This window comes from Trematosphaeria pertusa (assembly GCF_010094035.1).
Source record: "Trematosphaeria pertusa strain CBS 122368 unplaced genomic scaffold BU26scaffold_2, whole genome shotgun sequence".
Taxonomy (NCBI): Eukaryota; Fungi; Ascomycota; class Dothideomycetes; order Pleosporales; family Trematosphaeriaceae; genus Trematosphaeria; species Trematosphaeria pertusa.
The window spans coordinates 3,520,700-3,539,401 of record NW_022987213.1 but is presented as its reverse complement, the minus strand read 5'-3'; the positions used below and the strand labels follow the sequence as shown (position 1 = coordinate 3,539,401).

Sequence of the window (18,702 nt, the reverse complement as noted above, 5' to 3'; positions counted from 1 at the left end):
ACCGTCGGAGCTCCAACATCAAGAGCGAAATGCCAAGGCGATGGTTCGCGGCCCGTGCATTTTGTTCACGTGACCACGCGTTTCGCTAGCAGAATTCATACTTCACACTGCAGAAGGTATTCGCAATGTAAGAACAATTTCAATATCTGCTTGTGAGCTGAAGGTAGTGCGTAGAGAAGTGTGAGCGAAGATACGATCTGTCTTCTAGTCTGATGTCTTGATCTGGAGAACGAGGTCCTAGACAGAGCAGAAGAGGATAACTACGCAAAACAGGGTAATAGGAATAGCAAAGGGCAACAGGTATCATGTATCACTCCACCATTCACACGCCCATGAATGCTCCAGCAGCCGCCTCTTCCACAAACTCAACCTCCCACTCCACCCCATCAGCATCCAGAGGGAACAGCAGCACGTCCCCATTCCCATCGTAATACGCATCGCAGCCTCTCACGTCTAGGAAGTCCACCCATTCGTCATTCTCAATGCTGAGTGCCCTCGGAATTCGATTTACTAGAAGCTGCGAGGAGTGGCCGTCAAAGCCCACTGAGCGCTCCGGCTCCTCCTGGAATTCCTCCTCGTCATCGCTCAGCGGGGGGGACTTCAGGGGAGGCGACGGCGGTGGAGCATCGGCCATCATGACGTCCCCATCTTCATCGACTGTATATGCATCGTGGACTAAACCGCTGCGGCAGACGTAGCGCCGGGATCGATGCAGGGGATCCGCGTGGTTACGCAATTGCCATGTCTTGCACCGGGAATTAAGCGTGAAGGCCCAAATGGTGATGTCAGGCCTGGTGTGAACAGCCAATTCGCAGAGTCCGTGAAGCATATCGACCTCAGTTCCGCGAAGCGCGATCGGCCAGACGGGATTGTCTCCCCATCGGTTGTAGGAATAAGGCTCGTCCCACCAGTTCAGCCAGTGGTCCTTGGTGCGACCTTCGTTGCAGAATGGCGGCGCACTGTAGACGTCCTATGTCTCGGCCTTTTGTTCCTGCGGAGGTTAGCGTGTCTTAGGTCTCTATCCGCTGAGGGCCTTCAGGAGGAGCTTTCCGCAGTTGAAAGCTAAGACATGGAGTGTCTCCTACGTACCATTCTTGATAGGTTGCAGACGTCGGGTGGTACACTGTAGAGCATAATCGTGTCGCCAAAGGCTACGGCGACTCGTGCACCCCACGTCATATCAAAGGCAGCAGTGTATAGGCGTGGTACTTGGCTACCTTCCGGAGGTGGGACGAACATAATTTTGCGTAGAAGCTTTGTAGGTCCACCAAGGGGCGCATCGCAGCCCATGAAAAGCCTTCCCGTCCGAGGATCGATGAAAAGGACATGGTGGCCATCACTGAGAGGGACTGCGCGGTAATGATCGCAGGTCGATAATCCGCCCCGTCGCGAATTGTTCTCGAAACCGAAAGAACCCCAGAACGAGCTGATGGTCGGTCGACCGAGAAAGAACTTGCGGCAAAGCGCGGGCCGATCGTCAGGATGCGCAGCGCTAGAGATGAGACGTAACTTTTTCGCAGATTCGAAACCTGGACGAGGAGACAAGAAGAACAGATAATCCGACGGTGCTGTAAGCGGAAACCAGCGACTCAAGCTCTGGCCCGTGAGAGCATCAATCCAGTGCAGTTCGATACCCGCTGAGCAGCCAAAAGCGACGCAACGACGTTGAGGACATATCGAAACACTGCGTGGGGGATCGTCCTCAGAGCATAGGTGGCGATAGAAGGTGGAGGTGCCGCTCTCGACCGGGATGCTGCCACCACAGGATCCGGCAGGATGTGAGTCGGCCGTTGACGCACAGCATTGACGTATTCCTCGAAGGCTAAGATTCCAAGTCGGGTTAATGTGGTTCCGCATATGCGTACGCTCATTGTTGACATCTCGTAAACGGACGGCCTGGTAATTGGATTGAACATCAACCGATTCGAACGCGGTCTGGTCTAGCGCTTCAGGGACTGATTGGCCGTGATATCGTAATGGCGTTCGGTGATCTGCAACATTTACACCAGCCTCAAAATCGCTCGCACCGCTTGTAATAATAGAGGTCCTTGTCGTGGTTCGGTGCGGGACCCCGTGAGTCTCAACGTGTATTTCGACCGGACTGTCACTTCCTAATCGGCGCCCGTACCGGAGTTCGCACACCATACCCATTCTGCCTTCGAGAAGAGCGGCAACCGCGTGTCTACCCGAGGAGGCGTCCATACTCACCGACAAGACTCTTCTAGGACAGGTGACACTGGTCACGGGCTCTAGAGCTCCGCCTCGGAGGTCGTAAATGTAGATCAGCGTATCGCGGGCAACGAGCGTGTATTGCCCACAGATGCTTGTCGTGAATATGAGGCCGCCGCTGCGTGCGCCATTCGATTCGGAATGACCATTAGCTAGGTCGGTGAAGTCCGTGTCCGAAACCTCCACGATCGCCTTGTGAGCTCTACCATTGCTAGTCGAAGCGAAGGATAACGCACACTCTCGCGATAGGCGGCGGCTAAGGAACCACTCATCGCTCGCAATATTGGTGGATGGATCGTCAATCGACCCATGCTCCCTTTGTCGTAGGTCTCGCTCCGCACTACTCCACCATCCACCTCTCTCTAGCATGGCTGCAAGCAAGCTTTTATTCAAGCTGGCTCGCATCCAATTTCGGCATGTATGCCGAACGGCGTTGAAATCCTTCGGGCCGAGGTAGTAAAAGATTTGCTGGAGGATCTCGTTAGGTACTCGGTAAGAAGGAGGCAGTCTCAGAGGTGCGACGCTGTCAACCGCCGAACGCCATGATTGAGATGTGAGTCTCAGCGCTTTCCACGAGTGGAAGTCTAAGTATGGCACAAGACTAACGGCGAGATTGGCGTCGAGGAAAGGGGGCTTGGGCTTGGGCTGCGGCGGGTCTTCTAGCAACGAAATGACATCCTCTGGGACATCCCTAAGTAGGGGAGAGTGCAGTTCTTCGATTGGCGTGCTGATACCGAGCAAGACGTCAGACATACTTCGGACGATGCCGTGCCCGATGAGAGGCTCTAGGATCCCATCTTCCAGAAAACTGTCATTATCGAAAGAAAAGGAGTCTGAATGTACCCGGCGAAGCGAGTAACCCTCACTGCCGTTCTCCGTGGGACTCGGTAGCTGTGAGGTAGAGTTGCTCATAGAACCGGAGTGTGATCTTAAGCTTGGGCCACTGAACAGAAACGCGCCAGGCGATACGACTTCCAAGCTCGGCCGCGAGCCGTAGATGGAGCTTGAATTTGCCCTAGAGAGAATACTGGATGCACTTGATCGTCCTTTGCGGCTCTCTGTGTGTGATGTTCGCGCTGGGCTATTGTTGAAGAACGAAGTAATGGCCCTGTGGAAAGCAACGCGCTTTGATAGTCGGGTCGACGACAGTAGATATCTGCGGGGCTCGGGGCTCATCTCGCGGGGCGTGGATTTTCGGCTTGTAGATGTACCGCGTGACTGGAGGGGGAAGACGTGACGGAGGACTTCAGATCTTTTGGTCGAAGCTGCGGGACTCACCACTACGCTGCCTGATGGAGCACTGGATCTGGATGTAAAGGGTCTGGCTTCTGCGGGCGCATTATTGGGGCACGTGGAAGCCATGTCCGCCCGAGTTGATGGTTCGGAAGCGTACGACATTCTTTCGACGACAGACCGGGTTGTTGATGGGCCTAGGGATAGTGAATGGTGGTGCGGTGACTCAAAGTACGATGTGACCGGCGGGAGCTGGCGGTCAAGCAAAGGAAGAGCTGGTGCAGATTGCGTCCCTGCTACTCCCCGAGAGAGGTAGATCTGGGAAGACGTTGTTGCGACGCCCCCGGTCGGAGGTGCAATGGGAGAAAATGATAGCTTTCTGGAAGAACGAGTGGAGCAAGGCGACGTGACGTCGAAGCGACTCGACCAGCCTTGGTATGCAGTTGAAGGACCGTGGAGATAAGATGAAGTTTGCGCGGACTAGTACTGTTGGCGGAGTAGTATTGAAAGAAAAAGATGTACAGAGGAACGCATGCAGCAGCTCGCCATGAAAAAGGGAAAAGGTAAATACAATATCGCCGGATGGGTATAGAGCGAGTTAAACTAAAAGGAGGTACCACTACGAAACACAAGAAGGCACAGCTCGAAAAGATACACAAGAAGGAGCTTTGTAGATTATGTAACAAGGGAAGGCGCCAATTGACGGCTTCTCCTTGGTGCTTTACATGACGTTCAGCACCCGTTCTACGATGTTTTCGGATCTAGTGCGCTTATTGATGACCCAGATATCATCCAGACTTTAGTCCAATCGTTAGTTGTTGGCGGATAATGATGGGAGTTGGGTGCTTACGGCATTATTAGGCTGGGATTCTCAAAACGCAGACCGCTCTCTCGGGCTTCATCCAGCGTCTGCCGTCCAAGGCTTCCATTTCCATCCGGGTGATCAAGGGTGAATGCCTCTTCCTGAATATCCCGGCCAAGATCTGAGTGATCCGAACGTCGAAGACTCCTTAAGGCAATGAACTTCATAAGCGGCCGATAGGTCCGCCCATAGACATAGGCAAACCATAACGTGCAAATCACAAGGGGCGCTATGAGAACAGCTCGCTTGAAGGCCTTCCTGAGGGCTAGCTGACCGGCGAGTGTGATTTGGAAAAGCACCGTGCCAACGATGACCCGATCGCACATCATCATCCAACCCTTGCCTGTGGAATGCTGACGGTGTTCCATTGCGAACAGCAGTTGGTATTTGTGGACGAAGTGACCGATCATGAAATACGCAAGACCGCTAAGCAAAACCTGCCAGGAATCGCGCAGTACGCTGTAGACGAGACAGATGATGAAGATGAGGAGAGTCTGCGGCAGAAAGAATCCATAGCTGAAAACAGGAGGTTGGACCAGTTCCGCATAATCTATACGCTCGTGTTAGCCATTTCCAAAGAATCTGCTGGGCCGAATATACCTCTGGGAGTCTTGGCTCCAATCAAATTAATGAGGTACAATGTGAGAGCGCCAATTTCCATGAGGCGAAGTGGAAACAGACCAAAGCCTTGCAAGATGATGAAGTTTGTGTAAAAGCCTAGCAGCTTTGCTAGCGACTTGGCGAGGGTATATGCGATCGTCGAAGCATCCGTAAACTGCTCTCCAAACCGTTCAATGGTGGCCAAGAGCCCAGACCCGGTTCCGAGGATGGTGAAGACGAAAAAGAAGTTGAAGAAGGTAAAGAAGAAGTTTTTGGAGATCAATGAGAGCTCCACGTCGCCTTGTGATATCATGCCTTGCTGATTGGCTAGCCCTGGCGTATTTATTAGCTAGGACCTATAAAGCATCCACAGCGCTTACAATCATAGAAGAAGGGCACCAAAACATTGAGCAACGTTATAGCGAGCGTGGGCAGCTGAGTGTTCACGAGAGATTGTAAGACTTCGTGAGAGTCCAATGTGTCGGCCAGTCCGGGAAACACCTCATGAATAGCGCATGTGTTCAAGGCCCCAGCGATCGGTACCAATAAGAATGTCCAGAAGACGCTAAGGACCCCGATGAAGGCGGTGATGGACCAAGCTCGTAACATCCTCTTGCCACGTGGAAGGTAGGTGTTCGACCAAACAACATCGGGTGGCGCTGGGCTGCTGTTTGCTAGAAGTTGCAGCGGCGAAGGATCCAATACAGCCTGAATTGCCATCTGTGCCGTTGCAACGCTATCCATTGTCACGAATGCTAATGGTGTCGGCTCGAAGTCTTTCTTCCGTAGAAGTTTGATGTCATTGTCGAGTCTCCGCAGCTTCTCCTCGTAGTAATTGATGGCGTCCACATTTTTGAATCGAAGCTTAAAGCGACCATGCCATAGCTTGGCCATAGGTCGCTGCTGGGCATACGGAAGGACGTAGTCCGGGTCTCGGTCGGTGTCGTTGAGGAGTTGACTGGATTCTCCCTCTTCGTCATCGTATCGCACTTCTGGTCCGGGCGGCCGGGGCTGGACTACCGGCAATGTTTCCAGACTTCGCTCTACCTTTCTCTTGCCCAGGTAAACCGTCCATGCCTCCTCGAGCTTTCGCAGCACAGCCTCTCGCTGTGCCAGACGGTCATCCAACTCTTTCCAGTTCTTACACAGCGTCACGCTTTCTACCTTGCCGATCTGGAGGCCCTCGATGATCTCCTTGATCTTCTCTTCAGACCTCAGCTCCAACGGGATGCCAGAGAGCCGGATGGTGCGATCGGTAATTGTAGTTTGACTGCCTAGGTATTCCTGCCGGACCTCTATGATCTTCCGTGTCTGAGACACGATCAAGTATAGCACTAGTGCTGTGAATAGATAGGCGAACACCAGGTACATCCAAAGATAATCGGTGTAGTATTCGTAGTCGGCGGTCATGGTCGCCCACGTCGAGCGAGGTGCAATGGAGGAACCGTCGGGATTGTCGGGATTGTCGGGATCGATAATTTTTCCATCTTTCTCTTTATGGGTGTCGTGCACTGGCTTGATGACCGCGAGGGAGAAGAAGAGCGCTATGAGGAGGAATTTGATAGCCATTTTGTAGAAGGCCAGGTACTGGTCAGCGGTCAGCGTGCGTCATGCATGTAGGAGACATTCCAGAAGATAGACATACTACATATGCATCCAAGCCCGCCGACGCCAGCACCTGCTCCTCCGTTATGCGCCATAGGGGAATGATCCAGCCGAGGAAGCTGTCGGGGAGCTCTGGCAGTGCGGTCGCTCGGCTGCTTTGCTTCTTGCGCGCGGCATACAGGCCTTTCCATCGCGGACGGAGGAACTGCGAGGCTGTCAGCAGGCTACGCTACTCGTAGGTGCAGAGGGACGGACGCAGAAGGCCAGGAGAGCGATGAGGCCGAGCGCGGCAGAAATATAGATCTGGATCCGGGTGTCTCTGGGGTTCGAAGTGCCCCAGAGATCGCCTTGGCCCGCTTTGCAGGTTCTGTTATCATCTTTCATCGCTGAGTAGTAGCGGCTTCATCAGACGTCGCAAGATACTGTATAACACATGTGGAGGAGAATGGCGATGAGCTGCTCACGGATCGATGTGCCTCTGACTAAGCACGCGCTAGCGCCGGAGAAATTGCAGGCCGGGGTGCCTCCATCCGCACCACATTAACCTTCCAACGTTCATCCGCACCGGTTCAACAGCCACAAAAATTACCCTCTCTGCATGGCGCAGGATACCGGCCAAGGAATCCGAAAGGCCCCTGCGCTCCTAAAGAAGCCGTCGATCTTCATGGAAGCGCAGCTAACTAACGAGTTATTCACCTCCAAAAAAGACCAACTCAGAATGATGTTGGAGCAGTGGATCCGACGGCATTTTGCTCAGCTGGAAGTCGGACAGCAGCTGGATCTGCGTGCGTTCACTGACCTGACAAAATATTATTACCACTCTCATCGTTGCTCTCGGAACTCATGGCTACATAGGGACTTTCAAGTGCGCAAGATTGATTCAGAGCCTACAAGTTACAGGCCATTCAACGCCGGCTACATCTAGAGATTGTATTTCCCACCTTCTTGCGCATAACGACCTGGAAATTTCCTTATACGCTCTGCATTCAGGTCACGGTGAAGAGCGCCCCACGCTTGATGAAGGAGACGATGCCTCTCAGCAGTTCAGCGTCACCCGACTCCCCCACGAATCTTTCCAAGGCCTCTGGGAGGCGCTTGTATACCAGGAGCCAATCGGAGAATACGCCCTTCGTACGATTTCCCGAGTGATTTTACTGCGCAAGGAAGTCCACCTGCAGCAAGCGTTTCAAGCATGGCAGAACAGTCTTCTACTTTTTGGTCCGCCCGGATCCGGTAAGACGAGCCTTGCTGAAGCACTGGCTCAAAAGCTCTCGATCAGACTATCCCACGTCTACGACACATCGAATCTACTCCATATCAATTCTCATGCGCTGCTCAGTCGGTACTTTGGCGAGAGCGGCAAGCAAGTTGGGAAGCTTTTCGAATCTATTCTGGATCGTTCTTCTGATGATTCGCAACTGATCATCGTCATCTTCGATGAAGTGGAGTCTCTGGCGTGTTCTCGTGAGAATGCGTCCAGCAAGGATGTCGGCGACGCCGTGCGGGTGAGTACTATTTTCCACAAGCAGGAAATGCCATTGGTAGACACTTCTGCGTGGCTTTGTGGTTAACATGGCTTCAGTCAGTGAACGAACTTCTGCAAGGCCTCGATCAAATGCAGAAGCGAACGAACGTGGTCTTCATTGCCACAACGAACTTCATCACTAATGTGGATCCTGCTTTCGTGGATCGATGTCGCTATAAGCAATTTGTCGGAGCCCCATTAGTTGAAGCGGGGTACGAGATTCTGCGCTCACAGATCAATGAGTACATCGACAACGGGCTCATCTCTGCTGGCACTCTCATATTTGGCGAAGCCCCTAACCACGGCCGTCAAAGCAGTGAGGCTCTATGGGGAGCCGAAATCTTTAGCGAAGGAGCGCCCACCACAATCCCACAAGTGCCGATCAGGCCGCTTCCAGGTCAGACATCAGGGGGCGACCCACCCGATTCGCAGCACGTGTTACATATTCCGCCTATGACGTGGGCGACTTTCCATTGGCCCGCTGGAACCGTGACAGCTGCCTCGGAATTGGAGCGCATCGCAGGCTTAGGTAGAGGCTTCTCTGCCCGGAACCTACGAGGACTTGTGACTCTGGCGCTCTTCAAGTATACCGCCAATCTGCCGTGTGACTTGCGCGAGTATCTCGAAACTCTTGGAAACGTCGTGCGGGAAGAGACTGGCGACAGAAAAAAGTGCGATGCTCCGCAAACGCGAACCAAAGTGAGCCAGGACAGGGCAGATCAACAGGGCGGAGACGAGGAAGAGTCAGATATGGACGATGAGGAGATCGAGCGGCTCATGCAAGAGGTCAGAGAAAATGCTAAGGCTGCTGAATGATTATGAAAATATTGGGTTCGACTGCTGCTCTGCCAGCGCTTATAATGTCTGGATCGATGTAGTGGCAGTTCGATGCTACGGTACGGCAAAACTATGTAGGGCATGTATTTGATTTTCCGTCTGCTCCCTGGCTTGCCACTCAACGTCGCTCTTATCCGATCAGATACAATGGAGTCACACCCCGATTATTGCTCTTGCTCGCAAATCTCGCGCTCTGTTCTTTGACTAGAACCGTTGTGTCGAACCCTGCCGCCTAGAATGATAGCGGACTGACGCGGCTATGCCGACTCGCCCTTATTCCGCGCTGCATAGACATCTACCCTTGGCTGTCGTACGGCTTCTACGGCCGACCATGGCAGCATGATGTCTGAAAGAGGTCTCGTGAATAAAACAACGCCTCGGAGGAGCAATGGCGGTGTTCAGCTCACACAGGTAGCTTCGATGATGCCTCACCTCTGGGGGGGACTATGGGGCATTCCATGGACCACCTGGGCACGCATGGTGTCAGATGTCGTGCCAGCCGCGCTACAAGATCGGTTACGGTGCGGGGAGAGGAAGCAGAGACAAGCATTGTAAGCCTGCTTGGCGAATGCTTGACTGCGGGCTTGGGCTTGTGTCATGGCGCAACTCTATTTGTTGCCTGCCAAACGGCTCGCTCGGCGATGTGGGTCGAGACCGCGTCGGATCGGTGCTCTGGTAGAGTAATCACCGGGACACGTCGACGTTGGTTGTGGTGCAGTCAGTTTGTCGGGTCCGCACCAGAGACTGCAGACGCTGTCAACTAGGAGTGAGGGCTGATTATTGAGGCCAGATTGTGGGATGCGCGAGCCAAGTCGTCCCTCAGGCGGATGTGCCTCGAGGAGGTGGGGACGAGCTTGTTTCGCCGCTGTCTTCCCAGGTCGCCGGCGCTTCGGGAAGAGTGGGCTTTTGTAACGTGAGTGGACAGCCCCGGATGCATGGACGCTCAAGGGCTGCTTCCACGCTTCCTCCATGAGGATAGCCCACACACTGCTCTTTGGCGCGCCTATTTCCAGCGGGAGGTCAGGTTCTGCTGTCGTGCACTCGCCCTCCATCCCTTCCCCTCCGCTCTTGATGTCCTTCGCATGCTCTTCCGTCCTTGATGAGAAGCCCACGCACAAGCGCGGTACCTATCGACTGATACCCCAAATTGCTGCTCAAACGGCCCTCCCGTTTGTATCTCTGCAGTCCCACCAAGCGCCTCCCGTAGGAAGTCGCCTTGAACCCCAGGCCTCGACTCCTTGACTTGGCGCAGCCAAGAGCGGCCGATCTTTGCTGGGCAGCCTTGTTCACCCTCCCGCCGTCAACGGGTACGTTTCTGCACTCTTCTTCGTCCCCGCACTCTACGAGTAGTCCTCGCTGCGCTGCGCACCACATCTCTCCGAGTGTTGCTGCCCGGGCGTCGTGCACACGGGATGGACCATCACTCCCACGCCGAAGCCAGCTAACACAGCCACTCGACCGGCAATCGCTCCGCTCCGCGTGGGTCCGATGCGGGATCCCCTCAATCACCTCGACGGTGCCTCGCAATGCTGACTGTGTCTTTGCGCAATTCAGATTTTGTGCGTGGTCGCTGGCTGTTTCCTTCGGCGCAGCCCCTAGCCGACCTGAGACGGTTGCGCGTCACGCTCAACGGGCCCCTCGCAGCGCATCAAACATCCAGCTTTTGCTGGCCCAACACCACCATAGGGCTGTCCACCACGGCAAGCCGTCCTATCGCAGCGCAAATATCCCGCACCGTTTCCACCTGCACCCCCGAAATCGACCAGGGCGCGCCTCTTCCGCATTAGGCCCCGCGTCTGCCGTCTGTCCAGCTGGCAGCGCGACGACCGACCCCTACCCAAGCTGTACTTCTTCGTACAAACTCGGGCTTTGCGCTGCTCTTGCTAGGCTCCTAGATATACGAACGACTTCGCTCACCCCAGCCTTTGGCGTACGTGGGGTCCCCTCCGGAGACTAGGCGCGGATAGCCGCATGATGTTTGCGGGACACAGAGCATGACTTCCAGTTCGGCGCGCGGTACCGTTACCTCGTCCTCCTCGTCCAGCAAGTCGCTCCTGTCGAGACTCCGATCGCCCCTACAGTCCAAGACCCGCAACTTCACCGACTTCTACATCCAGCCCGACGATCCGCATCGCCAGTACGCGCCCGGGGACGTCATCAGCGGAAGCGTGGTAATAAAGGTCCTCAAGCCGCTGAGGATAACACACCTGGTCATATCACTGCATGGATATGCACAGGTCTTCAAGAATCCCAATTCGCCGGGAGATGCGTACAAGAACTACAGTGCAACCGTCGGGTCTGGCAAGGGCAAGAAGTCTGGGAGCTACTTCGGCAATGGATTTGTTTCGCTGTTCGAGGACGAGGTAGTACTCTGCGGGGAAGGCAGACTGGGAGAAGGCGTATACCACTTCAATTTCGAGCTGGAGTTCCCCTCGAAAGGTCTACCTAGCAGTATAGACGTAAGTCGGTTGATGCCAGTTGGCCCACAACATTTGGCTGACAGCAAGTGCTAGTTCGAGCGTGGTACCATTTCTTACATGTTGACGTCTACATTGACGCGACCAACGACTATCTCACCGACTGCATCATGCGACACAAAAGTCCATCTTATGGATGTAATCGACGTCGCTCCTGTACCTGATCCCAAGCCTAGAGTCATCTCCCTCGAGCCCATCTCCCGGAGAGCACGCGCGAAGGCTCCACGTAAGCGGCCTCAAGCTCCAGACGCGGGCCAGCAGGCATCCGAGAACCAAGAGCCGACGCGCAATGGACGAGTGTCGGAGCTAAACAGCGTCACTGAAGAGAGCGATGGCCCCGGCAGTCCCGCTCCAAGCGATACCAGCTTTGAAAGTCACATTAGCAGCGGTAATGCTTCCGGAACCGAATACGGCATTCGCTCTGTCCATACAGCCATGGAGAGCACTTCCTTGCACAGTAGCCGAACGACGTTGAAAGGAAAGACCATAACGGCGACTATTGAGGTGGCCAAGGGCGGTTTCCTGCGAGGCGACCAGATACCGGTACGGATTTCAGTCCAGCATACGAAGCACGTGCGGAGCTTGAAGGGAATCATCATCACACTCTATCGGCAAGCCAGGGTAGATATGCATCCCGCCTTACCCGTTGTTCCGAATAGCAAAGGTGACAAGACGAAGTCGGAGGACTACTACCCCAAGTCCAGGACAGGCCTCGGTGGACTGTCTCTCTCCTCAGCAGGGTCCAGTCACCTCTTCCGGAAGGATCTTTCCCAGTCTTTCGCACCACTGTTTGTTGATCCGAGGACTCTGACCGCAGACATGAAGTGCGCCGTACGGGTGCCTGATGAAGCTTTTCCTACTATATCGAATGTTCCGGGAGCTATGATCAGCTTCAAGTACTTTGTCGAAGTTGTTGTGGACATACAGGGCAAGCTCTCCGGTCTGGATCGTATGTTCCCCAATTCTGGGCTAGTTACTGTCCCCACGGGATACGGAAGCGCCCCGGGCATGGGTCGGGCAGAGGATTCCGCGGGCAGCATGTTCTCAACATGGGGAGGGACGTTTGCGGATACAGATGCCATACGGCGCGAGAAAGGCGTCGTCTCATGCCTATTCGAAGTCGTCATTGGTACTAAGGACAGTGAAAGGAACGGCAAGCGAAGACAACCTGAAGAACCGAGTCTCGACGCCCAGCTTGGCGTCCACGAGGTCCCGCTATCGTCCAACAACGACGTCTACGGATCGGAACAACATGATCAGGGATATCTCGACTATGACCAGGACGGCCAATATTATGACCAATACGGCTATGATAACGCATACTATGACGCTCCGGATTATCACGATGGTAACGCTTCACATCCTCCGTTCGTTCCACCGCCGGAACAGGAGAATGAAGAAGGATTATCAGAAAAGGAACGAATGAGAAGAGCGGAAGCGCGTTTGCTACCATCACAGCCTCCTGGCGACGCCGGACACTCGCCACCCCTTGAAGCGCCCCAGGGCATACCTCCTTCCGCACCGATCTTGCCGGAAGACGACGACCCAAATCCTACTTATTTCGCGTCCGGCCCTTCATCTTCAGCATCACACCCCCCACCGCCTTTCCACACGACAGCAACAGCATCTTTCTCGCACCCAGAAAGAGCGCGATCATTACAGCGACGCACGACCGACGACGACACGCGGACTACCACTACCGGCTCCTCGGCGACCATCAATGCAAACCCACGGCAATCACCCGCCCACAACGGCGGCGAGCGAAGCAGATCAAGGCCTCGTCCAGCGTTGCCTACGCATTCGTCCGCTCCTGCGCCAGACTACTTTCCCTCCTCGTCATCGCACGTCCAGCCCACAGACGACAAGCAAGAACTACAGAGGCGAAGGTTGGAGATGGAGACAAGTGCGCCGCCGGGTGGCGATGACACGGAAGACCATCCATCACAAGGTCCTTCTGTGCCGCCCACGTCAGCCGTGCAGAACATGGCATTAGCTCCTTCGGCACCCGTCTTGGACGAGGACGATGAAGGTCTCGTTGACGCAGTACGACCAGGTACCAGTAGACAGCAGAGCGGCAGGAGAACCAGTGAGGCTTTGCCTGTGTACGAGAGGTGACATTAGGGGCGGCCGCATGGCGGACGACACCTTTTTCTTTGTTTGGGTGATGGATCGACAGGTGGCGTCGCGACTAGAGGCTGGGATATCATGACATCCATGTTAACGTTCTATTGTAATGATTTGGAGTTAGATGGTTCAGCATGATGGCACTGTAAGGAGACGTTGAAGGGCCTGACGAGCATTCGATGAATGCCATTATACGCAAGGGAAAAGTACGCGTTCCAGAGTATGATACCTAGTTTGGGGAATAAAGCCAGCTTCGAACGAATTGCACAGACTCCTTTCGAAGCCTGTGCCAGTATCTTAATATCCCACAAGATTCATCCCTCGGCATCTCACCTTCCATGCATGCATTCAATCATACACATACAGCCCGACCACGGTCACATTTGGGTATCTGAATACCCCGCCAGCTTTCCATTGCATGTTGAGACATGCTGCCTATGGCTGAGTGCCTCTTCAGCGCAGCTCCCTGATGCGGTACTCGACGACTTTCTCTAGGGCCTTGGACTGTTGTATGTAGTCCTTTCGCAGATTGACGAGCTTCTCGGACATGGCGGCTTCGATCGCGGCTTTCTGTTTGAGGAGCGACTGGAGGCGGGAGATTTGGGCGTCGTAAGCTTGTGCACTGCAGCCAAATTAGCTTGCCTGATAGGTATGATAAAGGGGGATGAGTACTTACGCTTTCTTCTCATGCTCGTCGAACAGCGAGGTGATAGCTTCTTGTGCGTCGGTGTGGCATCTGGTGTACGACTTGTAGACGCCCTGTTTGCGGACTTGATGGCGTCTGCGTTGCTATTCAAAGTTAGACAGTGCCATGTATGTCTTCATTCCATGGCATGCTGGCTGTGCATCTTTTTCAACAACATACAGCATCGACCATATCGACCATCAATTGCTGCAGCTTGCTGTCCCCTGCACCCTGCGAGTCTTCTGGCTCGACTGCTTCGGCTTCCACCTCGTCGATGTCCATCTCTTCGGCTTCCTCGTTGGCCTCGTCCATTTCGTCTTCGACTTGCTCGGCGATGCGCCTGCGGGATTCGCAGTGACCGCCGCGCGTGCTGACCCGTGAGGTGCTGTTGCTGGGTTTCCTGGTTGCATGCGGCGGGGCCATGGCTGCTGTTGCGGTGAATTAAAGGATTAGTGCTGAGAGTTAGTCGGACGATTATTTCGCGATCAATTGCTCGCCTCTGACATCTAAAGGCAGACGAGCGTTTGTGAGAGAGAAGTAGTTGCGACAGTGAGGTGCGTTCCTTCCCCCACAATGCCGCCAAGATTTCGGTGGCCCATGCGCATGCCACCAAAATTTTGGCCTCTCGACTCCGAATCATCCACCTCCAGCATTCTTCCAATCCAAGAGCTTGCTCGTCACCATGGGTCTCGCGGCGCCCAAGAAGTATACCAATCCGCCGTCATCAGATACACTTCGAGATTGCTAACCCATCCTCCAGTCGTAGCCGCATTGGCAACGACCCGCAAAACACCACCTGGGCCAACAACACCACCCGCTTCGGGCACCGCATTCTCACCCAGCAAGGCTGGAAGCCCGGCGCATCCCTCGGCGCACAAGATGCCGCCCATTCCGCGCACTACACCGCCGCCTCGCACTCGCACATCCGCGTCCTTCTCAAGGACGATAACCTGGGGCTCGGAGCTAAGCGCGGCAGCGAGCGAGCTGAGAACTTTGGACTCGCGGGGCTGGAGAGCGTGCTGGGGAGGCTGAATGGGAAGGAAGAGGAGGTCAAGAAAGAGGAGGAGAGGAGGGAGAAGGTGCAGCAGAGGGCGTATGTGTATCGGAAGTTTGGGTTTATGAACTTTGTTAGTGGGGGCTTTTTGGTTGGGGATAGGATTGAGAGGGGTATAAAGAGGGGGGAGGAGGTTAAGGTGGAGATGAAGTCAGAACTGGAATCATCGGAAAGTGATGTGAAGGAGAAGAAGTCGAAGAAGAGGAAGCGATCGAGCGAGGAAGAGGAGATCAAGGAAGAGGTGAAAGAGGAGCAGCCGAAGCTCAAGCGGAAGAAGAAGAGCATGAACCTCCGCGAGGAAGCTGCTAGGACTGCGACAGCTGAAGAGGCCTTCGAGTCAAAACCAAAAAAGGAGAGGAAGGAAAAGAAAGACAAGAAGTCGAAGAAATCGTCCTCGGATCCCTCCTCAACCACTTCCACCACCGACTCCCCCGCTCCAATACCAGACGAACCACTCTCGGACAAAGCCCGCCAGAAAGCCGAGAAACGCGCCCGGAAAGAAGAAAAGAAGCTCAAGAGAGCGCTGAAGAAAGCTGCAAAAGAAGCCGCACGATCGAATCCCACAGTCGATGCTCCCAGTTCCGAGAGCGAAGAAGATAGCACGACGGTTACCTCGACGCCCACGAGCTCAGTGCCTACCACCGGCACGTCGACCCCTTTGACTTCCGTTTCTGGGCTTTCTTTCACCGCTTGTGGACGGCACGCAGTGAGGCAAAGATTCATTCGCCAGAAGAAGATGGCGAGTATAGATCCGCAAGCCCTGAAAGAGGTACGTCTATTGTTACTCCCACCATAGACACCAGTGCTAATGTATTCCAGATTTTCATGATCAAGACCCCTTCCTAGCGCGCTGTGCGCTCGCGGTTTTAAATGCATAGCGAGGCGTTTATATCACTTCATTTAGAGTTCTATTATAGACCTAGATTGAGCACGAACTTGTCTGTTACCTGTACGAAGAGTACATAATTGACATGGCGAAGACGCTCGATAATATAAATTAGATCGCACGTTCAAGTACTTGATAGTGCATTATTACTCTATTAGCTTATTCTCATATAGTCGGAATTCCTAGACTATCTACAACCCAAGACCCGCCCGAGCCGTTGTCGTCCCTCTTCAAAACGCAGAAAGACTCGCGTCCCAGATCTTTTCAAACCCCTCCAATATCGTACAAATCCCAGCGAAGCAGTATACGAAGAAAAGCGCTTTTGAAACGAAGCAAACCTAAAGGTCCCACAAGAACGAAACATTACCACAATTACCATACCTCACCCAAGGCAGTTGGCTTTACTAGGCCGTCTCCCACGGCCGCCAAAACTTCCAACCCTCCCTAACGTCCCTCTCCACCTTCCTTGCCCGCGCACTCGCCACGCCAACCAACCTCTCAATCCCCTCCGTGCCCTCAGCCCTCAGAAACTTGTCTTGGTCAATCTCCTCGCCTCCTTCCTCCTCATTCCCATTATGCAGGACCGCGGGCCAGAGCACACCCACTCCATCACCCGCTAGTGTCGTCTCGAACTTCTCAAATCCCTCGTTTTCGAGCTTAACTTCAAGGCTGTCGAGGATCTTGTGCTTGAGCTTCGTGCCGGAGGAGATTATAGATGCGGCGCAGCGAGATTCGGTTTCGGAGTCGGAGGAGTCGGAGGAGTCATGGTGATGGGCGCCGTTGCCGTTGTGGAGAGAGGGGGGTTGCGGTTTGAGGATCGTGATGGCGCAGCCGCCGCCTCCGGCGCCCGTGAGCTTTGTCCAGCCGATGCCGGTGTGGTCGATGAGTTCGCGGATGCGTTCGAGTTTGGGGTGCGAAACACCCAGCGAAACAAGAAGGCCATGATTTATCGTTATCAGGTCACCGAGATGTTTTAATGCGGTGTGGGAGGTCGGATCGAAGTCGGGAGATGTGAGGAGTTTGTATGCGGATTCAGTGACGAGACCGATTGCATCGAGGATGTTCTCGGTGAGGGCGGGATGGTTCGTTTTGAGGGTGGAGACTTTGGCGACTTCGACGGAGGTGCTGCGAGATTGGCGTGTGTTTACGAGGAGGAGGGGGAGCTCGGGGAAGCTGTGGAGCGGGATGACTCGCGGCGGACCGGCTGTTCGCTGGAAGAGGACGGCTTTGCCTCCCGAGGCGACAGTGTTATCGACGCCAGAGGGGTCGCCATGTATGCACATTTCGCCTACGAATGCCCAGCGGTTGATTCGTTCGATTTGGAGCTCGCACTCCTTGGGCGGCTGATCCTGGTGTGGGCCGCTCAATGCGCGTATCTGTAGCAGCAGCGCAGCACTCAAGCAGACTGAGATACTTGCGCTGCTACCGAGTCCGGCTCTCAAGGGGATTGTCGAGCGTAGGGTATACACGCACGGTGGTGTCTTCCGTGACGCTAACGACAGGAAGAGGTATAGGAACGAGCAGGCGGACGAGTGGTGTATCTTGCGTATCGATTCGGGGACCTTGGGAGAAACCTCCTCGATGAACGGTTGTATGGTGGCGAGGAGATCTGGGTCGAGGGATGTCACCAGATCGTAGTAGTACTTCTTCTTGCCCGGCGCAGAGAAGGCGCCCCACGGTAACTCGTCGATATCCCATGTGTGTTCCAACTCTATATCTGGGAAGCGTACGGTGACGGTGCGATGCGACTTGGAGAGGAAGGAGACGAGGAGGTACGATCGGAGGGAGATGGCGGCGGCAATTGCGGGCTAGCACTTGTTAGTCTGCAGATAGACAGTGTGCATTCCGTATCCTACCTTGCCGTGCACCACAGCGTGCTCTCCATACACGATAACCTTCCCTGGGGCGGAGACCATGAAGGGTGGCATCATGGGCGAGGACTGCTTGCGCAGCATAGGCGGCGCGCCGTTCGTGTGCGAGGTGCCATTCGCTGGCATGTTTGGGAGCAATTGCGCAGGCATGCTGTCTATGGGCGATTGTTCAGGAGTCTGAGTACCATGCGACGTGGTGGTGTGCGGCTTCAGACTTGCTTTGGGTCGAGGTCAGATAAGTGCAAGCGGGAGGAGGGGCGAGATGCAGGGCTTACCAGACGCATCATGCAGCTTCCTGCGCACGCTGCCGTTAGCCGCCATGTCGGTCGCCGATAAGAGCTGGGCAGACACAGAGGCTGGCTGTGTGGAGAGAGCGTCGTCAGGAGGTGTGCTGTGCTCGCTCGTCCCCAAATGACGGCCTTGCGATGGTCTGCTAAATTCCGAATGGCGCGGAACTAGTGCCTTGATCACCGCCTGCCACGCCCAGCCCCAGCTGCAGGAACGGCAGCCCACAACCCTGGTTTTCTAGAAAGCGCCCTATGGCGGCCTGCCAGTTACCAAGACATTCACTCAAACAAATACATCACTCTGCACCATCGTCGGACTTCGACTCGATGTGAGTGTTTGAAACAAATTAATTTGATCGAGACTGGCGCAACAATAACAAGCTGCGCCCCTTTCTGTCGGTGGCTAAGCTTTTCCACCCCAACGGTC

The 18,702-nt window shown here is 54.6% G+C and overlaps 6 protein-coding genes across 6 annotated transcripts; 3 read left to right on the top strand and 3 right to left on the bottom strand.

The window, feature by feature from the left end:
* Nucleotides 1–322: 322 nt before the first annotated feature.
* Nucleotides 323–6,913, bottom strand: BU26DRAFT_417847 (DUF221-domain-containing protein; the record flags this gene model as incomplete). The annotated part of the gene is made up of 8 exons (XM_033823221.1): nucleotides 323–925; nucleotides 1,111–2,788; nucleotides 2,897–3,893; nucleotides 4,347–4,874; nucleotides 4,925–5,257; nucleotides 5,305–6,511; nucleotides 6,570–6,734; nucleotides 6,785–6,913. The coding sequence occupies 8 exons, from the start codon at nucleotides 6,911–6,913 to the stop codon at nucleotides 323–325; spliced, it is 5,640 nt and encodes a 1,879-aa protein (XP_033690382.1).
* Nucleotides 6,914–7,127: 214 nt separating this feature from the next.
* Nucleotides 7,128–9,028, top strand: BU26DRAFT_600892 (AAA-domain-containing protein; the record flags this gene model as incomplete). The annotated part of the gene is made up of 3 exons (XM_033835212.1): nucleotides 7,128–7,314; nucleotides 7,385–8,034; nucleotides 8,112–9,028. The coding sequence occupies 3 exons, from the start codon at nucleotides 7,128–7,130 to the stop codon at nucleotides 8,868–8,870; spliced, it is 1,596 nt and encodes a 531-aa protein (XP_033690381.1). The 3' UTR covers nucleotides 8,871–9,028.
* A 1,752-nt stretch (nucleotides 9,029–10,780) lies between these two features.
* BU26DRAFT_154759 (uncharacterized protein) lies at nucleotides 10,781–13,579 on the top strand. Its single transcript, XM_033820040.1, has 2 exons — nucleotides 10,781–11,350; nucleotides 11,405–13,579. Exons 1-2 carry the CDS (start codon nucleotides 10,886–10,888, stop codon nucleotides 13,481–13,483), a joined length of 2,544 nt encoding a protein of 847 aa, XP_033690380.1. The 5' UTR covers nucleotides 10,781–10,885; the 3' UTR covers nucleotides 13,484–13,579.
* An 81-nt stretch (nucleotides 13,580–13,660) lies between these two features.
* BU26DRAFT_600890 (uncharacterized protein) lies at nucleotides 13,661–14,600 on the bottom strand (the record flags this gene model as incomplete). The annotated part of the gene is made up of 3 exons (XM_033835211.1): nucleotides 13,661–14,114; nucleotides 14,169–14,281; nucleotides 14,358–14,600. The coding sequence occupies 3 exons, from the start codon at nucleotides 14,598–14,600 to the stop codon at nucleotides 13,946–13,948; spliced, it is 525 nt and encodes a 174-aa protein (XP_033690379.1). The 3' UTR covers nucleotides 13,661–13,945.
* Nucleotides 14,601–14,827: 227 nt separating this feature from the next.
* On the top strand, nucleotides 14,828–16,252 carry BU26DRAFT_476193 (uncharacterized protein). The gene is made up of 3 exons (XM_033825562.1): nucleotides 14,828–14,882; nucleotides 14,938–16,000; nucleotides 16,051–16,252. The coding sequence occupies exons 1-3, from the start codon at nucleotides 14,860–14,862 to the stop codon at nucleotides 16,075–16,077; spliced, it is 1,113 nt and encodes a 370-aa protein (XP_033690378.1). The 5' UTR covers nucleotides 14,828–14,859; the 3' UTR covers nucleotides 16,078–16,252.
* BU26DRAFT_600888 (mevalonate kinase) lies at nucleotides 16,253–18,407 on the bottom strand. Its single transcript, XM_033835210.1, has 3 exons — nucleotides 18,264–18,407; nucleotides 17,974–18,206; nucleotides 16,253–17,925 (listed from the first exon to the last, which is right to left on the bottom strand). Exons 1-3 carry the CDS (start codon nucleotides 18,307–18,309, stop codon nucleotides 16,522–16,524), a joined length of 1,683 nt encoding a protein of 560 aa, XP_033690377.1. The 5' UTR covers nucleotides 18,310–18,407; the 3' UTR covers nucleotides 16,253–16,521.
* Nucleotides 18,408–18,702: the final 295 nt, after the last annotated feature.